Source organism: Triticum urartu, chromosome 7A, assembly GCF_056163025.1.
Source record: "Triticum urartu cultivar PI428250 chromosome 7A, HENAU_Tu73, whole genome shotgun sequence".
Lineage (NCBI taxonomy): Eukaryota > Viridiplantae > Streptophyta > Magnoliopsida > Poales > Poaceae > Triticum > Triticum urartu.
This window is the reverse complement of record NC_141879.1, coordinates 609,721,796-609,729,130: the sequence shown is the minus strand read 5'-3', so window position 1 is coordinate 609,729,130 and position 7,335 is coordinate 609,721,796. Positions and strand designations below refer to the sequence as shown.

Here is a 7,335-nt window from a genome sequence, read left to right as displayed (position 1 = left end):
GCCTGACCGATCCAAATGACAAAAGACGGAGAGCAATTTATTAAGAAGTACTCCTTGCGGTAGCCTTGCAAGGGTCACTTTTGGTGGTCTGGAGCGAGCCACTTGTCACGTGTTGGGCGCTTCCTTCGTTTTTTTTACTGGTTTTTGTGTTTTAGATGATTTTTTGTTCATTTTTTCTTCAGTTTTTGGGTTTTTTGCCTAGTTTTCCCTAGGCTTTGGAAAAAAATTAATTTTTTTACACTTTTTCTTTTTTTTCTTCGAGAAGCATAGATTTACTTCTCGTGGACGCACATATTTGCTCCTGTGAGAGTCTCGGAAAAGGAAAAAAAAACATGTTTTTTCGCTACCATAAGAGACACAAATTTACTTCTCATGGAGGCACCTATTTGCTTCCGCGAGAGGCATCGAAAAAGAAAAAAAAAGGCATCGACAAAGAAAAAAAATGCATTTTTTTGCTATCGTGAGAGACACAGATTTGCTTCGGCGAGTGGCAGAACTGTGCCTGTCAGAAAAGAAAAAAGACATTTTTCATCAGCGAAAGGCACATATTTACTTTTCATGGAGGCAAAGAGTTGCTCCCGCGAGCAAAGCTTTACCTCTCGAAAAAGGAAAAATACACGGTTTTTTTTTTCGTGAGAGGCACAACCTCTTTGGAAAAGAGAAAACAAGTGAAAAAACCCGCTCTTCTGGTTCGGTTTTTTCGTGAAAAAAGTTCAAAACTATTAACGTGGGATCTTGTTTCGAAGATGTCGACACGAGGAATTCAACGGTGAAAACGGTTCCGAATTTGGACTCTCTTCATTTTTTATGTAAAGTATATTACTTTCGGCATGATAAATCACATAATTATAGACAATTTTGAATGAAATTAAACTTGGTTAAATCATTGATTAGCGACAAGTACATTATTTAGGCTAGGAAAGAAAGAGATACATGCAATTGAAAGAGGTACTTTCTTTTTTTCTCAACAAGTAAAGATGCATACAATCGGATAAGAGATACCTTTTTCTTTTTCGTGAAGGGTAAAAAAGGGAATTACGTACAAGTAATTAGAAATGCATCTTACACAATGAAATTTCGCAAAAACCGGACACATTGGATTTCACAAAATTCCCGCACCATTTTGCCAACTAAACACAGGCGCATTCTCTTTCCCCGGCTGGCGGCGGCGATGGCTACCCGCAGAGCCAAAAAGCGAAAATGGCATGAGGCCGAGTTGGTCGCCGGCGTCCGACCACCGGCGAGCGGCAAGCGCGAAGTCGGAGAAGGTCCCGACCTGATCAGCAACCTACCCGACGGCGTTCTCTGCGACATCATCTCGCTCCTCCCCACCGAGGACGGCGCCCGCACCCAGATCCTCTCCACCCGGTGGCGCCCCCTCTTTCGCTCCGCCCCGCTCAACCTCGACGTCGAGCTCCGCCGCAAAGACGAGCCCGCCTCCTCCGGCCTCGTCTCCCGCATTCTCGCCGAGCACCAGGCGCGCTGCCGCCGGCTCGCCCTGATCTGGCACGGCTACGAATCTGACCACGTCTTCCCATTACTGAACGGCTGGCTCGAGTCGCCGGCCTTCAAAGGCCTCTCCGAGTTCGATCTGTGGCTAAAGCAAGAGGAAATTTGCCAGAAACTTCGGTTTGTGCCAACGTGGGAGGTTCCGTATGGGCTGCCACTGTCCTTGCTCCGGCTTTTGCCCAAGCTCCGCATCCTCAGCATCAAGTGCACCTGCTACGTGATCCATTTCCCCTCCACTACCACCTTGGCCGGCGATCTACATTTTCACGAACTCAAGCAGCTCACACTTAAAGGTGTCGTTGTCTCGGAGGGCTTCCTCCATGGCCTTCTTGCTGGATGCACCGTGCTGGAGAGCTTGGTACTTAGTGGATTGGAAGGTGCCTGTGGTTTTCGGATCAACTCGTCCACCCTTAGGAGGCTAGGGGTGTCGTCTGGTTTTGGTTGGACAGATGAATTGTTGCGAGAAGTCATTGTTGAGGATGCCCCTGTCCTAGAGAAGTTGTTCCTATGTGGGAGAGATCACAACCTATCTGTCCGTGTGCTTTACGCACCCAAACTGGACTTCTTGGGTTCTCTGCCAGAAGGGTTCACCAAAGGCAAGCTTGAAACCAATGTTCTTCAGGTAACCGCAACTTTTTTTTTGTTATGCCTTGCATATTCTGTGCTAACCATTTGTGTGTATTACTTAATTCAGGGAATTGTTGCCGTCAATTTGATGAATGTGGTGCGGACAGTTAAAGTTTTGGTTTTGCGCATGTCCCCTCCAAGTGTTGATGATGCCATTGACTTCGTGACATTCTTTCCTTGCTTGGAGAAGTTATATATTTTGGTGAGATTTTTTTGCAATCAATCTACTTTAGAGGCCTCTTTATCTTATGGCTAGTTGCTTCATTCATTTTCTTCTTGCGCCATCAGCACATCAATCACTCTATGTCGAACAATATTCCAATCTAACTACAAATCACATTACAGTTATTCCGGGATGGGGCATCAAAAAGAGCACGAAACCATTTTCCACTTGGTTATATTGAATGTTTGGAGCTCCATCTCAAAAAGGTAGTGCTGATAAATTATCATGGATCACCGAGAGATGTTCATTTTGCAAGGTTCTTTCTGTTGAACGCAAAAGTGCTAGAACTGATGGAGTTTGCAACACGCAAATCGGAAGGTCGAAAGAAATGCATTTCTGAATGGATAGCTAGCCAACCAATGAAACTACAGCTGGATAACAGGGCTTCTCAAGGTGCTCAGTTTAATTTTACCGATGCTTCTTACTACGATGACGGGATACATATTGGGCACATCCATGACCTGACTGTTAGTGACCCCTTTGATAGATCATTGTGTCGATGTCGTGATATCGATGTACTTTGAGATACTCTCGGTTGTTGCGTTCTTATTTCATGGCTTGGGAAAACTTTAGATGGTATCTGTAATGTTTGACATTTGCTTTAGTTGGAACATCTGTATTTCTTTGCCAATCTATGTTGCTACATCACATGCATATTCCCATTGGTATTTTGATATCTTTAATTTCCCTGTAGTAATTTGTGTGCGTTCTCCCAGTTAAGACCATGGAGGGGTCATAGTCGTGTGATTGTTTCTCCCATTGTCATCTATATATGGTTATGGTCTCATTGATCTGTGTGACTTGGCACCTAAATTGTGAAATCTGATGTTTTTGGAGCCCCTAGCAAAAATTCATATCCGCATTTGAGATTGGAACTGCACATTTTCTTGGTAGCTGCAGTGATTGGAGCCACTAGTTCTCACCTTGCTTATCACCGTTTTAGCTACATGCTTAATTTACAATTTATGGCGGGGATACATAAGCTTTTTTTTTTCATTCTCGAAGAAAAAACATAAGTTTTTTCTTTTGCGTGCACACTATTTGTGCATCCTGTGTAGGTGATGTTTGCGTATTTGGCATTAGAGTGTTCCTATGAGGCGTAAACACATTACCTTGCATCAAAAGCCAGGATCACAAGTGCGGTGAGCTATCGCAACATTGTTTTCTACATATGCAACAAAAGGGGAAAGCGTGCTCCGTCACATGGTCATATACATATGTAAAGCATTTATTATTTTGATAGGAAAAACACTTTTCCATTAAACCAGTGTGCACAACGAACCCTTCCAGCATAGACGCCAGCAGCATATGTGCTTCTTCTTTGCACTTTGCTAAGTAGAGTTCCTCAATTTGCTATTTCTAGGGTAAAAAAAAACTTAGAGCTAAGTTTTTTTTAGGAAAAAACTTTGCTAAGTTCAGGGTCGTTTGGATAGACTTGCTTTCTGGGTCTGTCCATCTCAAGAGAACGGGCTCGATTCCGTCTACAGCCGTATAGAGCGAGATAGGCCCAACAGCCCAGCTCAGCCCAACGGCAATCGGCACTTAGCAGACAGACTACCCGCGCTGCGCCGCCACGCCGGCCGCTCCCCCTCCTCGCCGTCATCTCCAATCGGACCTCCGCGCACCACTGCCGGCCTCCGCCGCACCGCTCCTTTCCTGCGCTGCGCTCGGCTCCTCCTCGCCATGGGTAAGGCCTCCAAAGACAAGCGGGTACGCGACCTCCCTCTCTCCCCTTCTCAGCCAGCTCCCCTCCCTCCCCTCCCCTCCCCCGTTTCGCTTCGCTGCCTCTTACCGTGCCCGCGACTCGCTGCTCCGCCCGTCGGTTTCCCAGGACATCTACTACCGGAAGGCCAAGGAGGAGGGGTGGAGGGCTCGCAGCGCCTTCAAGCTCATGCAGATCGACCAGGAGTTCAACATCTTCCACGGTCTCGTCTCACCCCTATCAGCTCGCTCGCCTTCCTGCCGCTTGCTTCCATTGATGCTCAGCATCAAATTAACCACGGGGCGTTCTCGTTTTGCTGTTCGTGTGTGCAGGAGTGAAGCGTGCCGTTGACCTCTGCGCTGCCCCTGGGAGCTGGAGCCAGGTACTCGCATGCTCAGTTTCCCCCACTCATCCTTGCATCCGTTTGTTTCATTGTCATACTTGCATCCGTTTGTTTCATTGCTTATTATTGCAATCACAATTGCAGGTTTTGAGCCGCAATTTGTATCTACCGGCAAAGCTAACGTCTGACGGCAAGTGAGTAATAGCGTTAGTGCGAACACTCCTTATGTTCCAACATAATTTCATTCTTTGTATCTGATTGTTTCTGTGCTCTGCTTACACCAGAGATGGTGGCCTTCCTCTCATCGTCGCAATCGATCTGCAACCGATGGCTCCCATAGAAGGTGTCATACAGGTGCAGGGCGACATCACCAATGCTCGAACAGCTGAAGTGGTAAGATGGATAGACGTGTAGATAAATTCTTTGTAATGATTTTTTTGCTTGCTGTAACAGATGTAAATATGCTGCCAGGTTATCAGGCATTTTGATGGATGCAAAGCGGACTTGGTTGTCTGTGATGGTGCCCCTGATGGTAAGATTGCATGCTAGATGAGTGGTTCATAACCATGGTACATGTGTTCATGGTACTTCTGTTTCTTACTTCGCTTTGGATGATTGCAGTTACTGGACTTCATGATATGGACGAGTTTGTTCAGTCCCAGCTTATATTGGCGGTTGGTATATTTTGCTCTGTCTCTGCTTATCAATTTAGATCAGAGATACTTTTTGGAAGCAATTCGCACTGTCCATAAGATACATTGCCCAAAAATAATGCTACCTTAACACTGCAGTTTATGTTCGGCATTCTACCTTAAAATGTTTACTTTCGGTGCAATACCTTATTTGTATTTTTGTATTGAACATTGGGCCATGTTTACTCAACCTTTGGATAACCGTTGTTGTTTATGTTGTAGAACTACATGGTGTAACACTACGGTTCCATTAACTTGTTATATTTTCAACTAGTTGCAGTTTTCATTGGCTTAGTTTTCCAGATTGAACTTGCAAGTTGCTTGTTTATTTGGCTAATTTGTGTATATATATGTGTTGCATTTAGGCACTGACAATTGTGACTCATGTACTCAAAGTTGGTGGAAAATTTGTTGCGAAGATTTTCCGGGGTAAAGATACAAGTCTCCTGTATTGCCAGGTATTGGTTGGTGCTGGTTTGCTTGTCTGGTTAGGAATTTCCATATGTACTTCAGAAACATTTTGTTTGATCGAGGAAGTTAGTCATCAGTTTTCATGTGTCTTTTCTGTATAGGTTGATTACAAATAGTCTATATTGTTATCCAGATTGTTGCCTCAAGTTTTTCTCTCAATTGTACACGGTAGAGTTGTCATGATATTGCTACAATTTTACACGCTGTTTAGTAGAAGTGGCATTTAACTTACTGATTCAGTCTAGATGTTTGCACAAGGTGTTTATGTGGAAACGGTATAGTGCTTATTGCTATCAATGTTTTATGCAGTTAAAGCTGTTCTTCTCACAAGTTACATTTGCAAAGCCAAAAAGCAGCCGCAACTCAAGTATCGGTAAGCCTTCGTTGCTTAAAAGGAGAATGGGTCGGCATGTACCTTTTGTATGTCTGCCTATTTTCCCATATGACACGTCATTTTTGTCGCATTACTGATATTCTGATGTTTTTGTCTTTTTAGCATCGATAATATTTTCCGCTTGATGGGAAGTGTTTTTTTATATGGTCTTAACTTTATGTTTGTCAAACAGAGGCATTTGCAGTTTGCGAGAACTACTCACCTCCAGAGGGCTTCAAAGAGAAAGATTTATATCACCTGCTGGAGAAAGTGGGAACTCCTTCTGGGGCTGATGATTTAGGTACTGAGAATGATATGCTCTACTGCCGCAATAGGCTGAATGTATGATACATGATACTAACTTCTCTATGCTATTTTTCACGTGCAGATTGCAGAAGCGGATGGTTGGAGGGACCAAACAAGGTCTACATCCCGTTTCTGGCTTGTGGCGACCTCAGCGGTTACGATTCAGACCGTTCATACCCCCTCCCGAGCACAGAAGGCGGCACCTACCAGAGCCTAGATCCAGTCCAGCCTCCCATCGCCCCGCCGTACAAAACTGCGTTGGAGATGAAGAAGGCGTCTAGCCACGGTGCTGGCGCAGATACCGGCAAATCATCTCTCGACCCCTAAACTACATTATAGCTGCAGTTTATGCTCATCTACCCGATCGCCACATGGAAACATGTGAATCGGCATGCAGCGACGTTCAGCACATGTTGCAGAGTAGATGCTGAAGTTGAAGCTGAATTTTGGTTATTCATCCAATCTTGAAGGCAATAGCATGTAGAAGAGATGGTATAAACCGAGAGGTATGCATGCCATGTGCCAAGCAACTCTGTAATGAACTAAGCCTGGGAGGGCGCTCCTATGGATTTTCGACTAAGCCTGGATCATCATTGTAGTACTTTGACTTGTGGTTATTTCTGGTATTTTCCATATTGCTGTGTGTAAGTACAAAAATCCTGATCCTACCAGCCTGGGATCGTGGCAAACGGTGGTTTATGAGAAATTCAAAAATGAAGTCTTGAATTAAACGCAGTTGATTATTAAGCAATGTGAAGGAGAGCGGCGATTTGGCGCCCAGGGGTATAAAAGCAACCCTTTCTTCTTCCTCTAGCCCAATCTTTCCCATTTGAACTACCCTCCATTAGATCTTGAAAAAGCTCACACCCCATTGATTCCTCCAACAAATCTCGCCCAAACTTTGATGATTCAAAGAGGAATTTGTGACCCCCCTACTTGTACTTACCAACCTTGTTACTCCAGGAGTTTGGAGGCTGCTAAGCAGTAGGAGTCTCCAAAACACTTTGATGTGTGTAAACCATGGTATATCTGCTAACAGTGGATACAATCATGCTAAAATACTGTTGTTTTTTCAATACTTTGGTTTTT

At 44.5% G+C, this 7,335-nt stretch overlaps 2 protein-coding genes across 2 annotated transcripts; both read left to right on the top strand.

Moving 5' to 3' along the window:
• Positions 1-1,131: 1,131 nt before the first annotated feature.
• On the top strand, positions 1,132-3,065 carry LOC125525048 (F-box/LRR-repeat protein At1g06630-like). The gene is made up of 3 exons (XM_087535990.1): positions 1,132-2,131; positions 2,204-2,338; positions 2,482-3,065. Exons 1-3 carry the CDS (start codon positions 1,172-1,174, stop codon positions 2,881-2,883), a joined length of 1,497 nt encoding a protein of 498 aa, XP_087392116.1. The 5' UTR covers positions 1,132-1,171; the 3' UTR covers positions 2,884-3,065.
• An 839-nt stretch (positions 3,066-3,904) lies between these two features.
• On the top strand, positions 3,905-6,879 carry LOC125530974 (S-adenosyl-L-methionine-dependent methyltransferases superfamily protein). Its single transcript, XM_048695379.2, has 11 exons — positions 3,905-4,069; positions 4,191-4,284; positions 4,394-4,443; positions 4,549-4,598; positions 4,689-4,797; positions 4,876-4,936; positions 5,026-5,078; positions 5,462-5,554; positions 5,877-5,940; positions 6,134-6,241; positions 6,329-6,879. The coding sequence occupies exons 1-11, from the start codon at positions 4,043-4,045 to the stop codon at positions 6,571-6,573; spliced, it is 954 nt and encodes a 317-aa protein (XP_048551336.1). The 5' UTR covers positions 3,905-4,042; the 3' UTR covers positions 6,574-6,879.
• The last annotated feature ends 456 nt before the right edge of the window (positions 6,880-7,335 follow it).

What these genes read in the sequence shown, in the direction of transcription:
- LOC125525048 (XM_087535990.1), top strand. Translation starts at nt 1,172, where the DNA reads ATGGCTACCCGCAGAGCCAAAAAGCGAAAATGGCATGAGGCCGAGTTG. An exon ending in TTGAAACCAATGTTCTTCAG is followed by an intron (nt 2,132 to 2,203) that starts GTAACCGCAACT and finishes TACTTAATTCAG; the next exon opens with GGAATTGTTGCCGTCAATTT. An exon ending in TGGAGAAGTTATATATTTTG is followed by an intron (nt 2,339 to 2,481) that starts GTGAGATTTTTT and finishes ATCACATTACAG; the next exon opens with TTATTCCGGGATGGGGCATC.
- LOC125530974 (XM_048695379.2), top strand. Translation starts at nt 4,043, where the DNA reads ATGGGTAAGGCCTCCAAAGACAAGCGG. An exon ending in CCCCTGGGAGCTGGAGCCAG is followed by an intron (nt 4,444 to 4,548) that starts GTACTCGCATGC and finishes TCACAATTGCAG; the next exon opens with GTTTTGAGCCGCAATTTGTA. An exon ending in CAGCCGCAACTCAAGTATCG is followed by an intron (nt 5,941 to 6,133) that starts GTAAGCCTTCGT and finishes TTTGTCAAACAG; the next exon opens with AGGCATTTGCAGTTTGCGAG.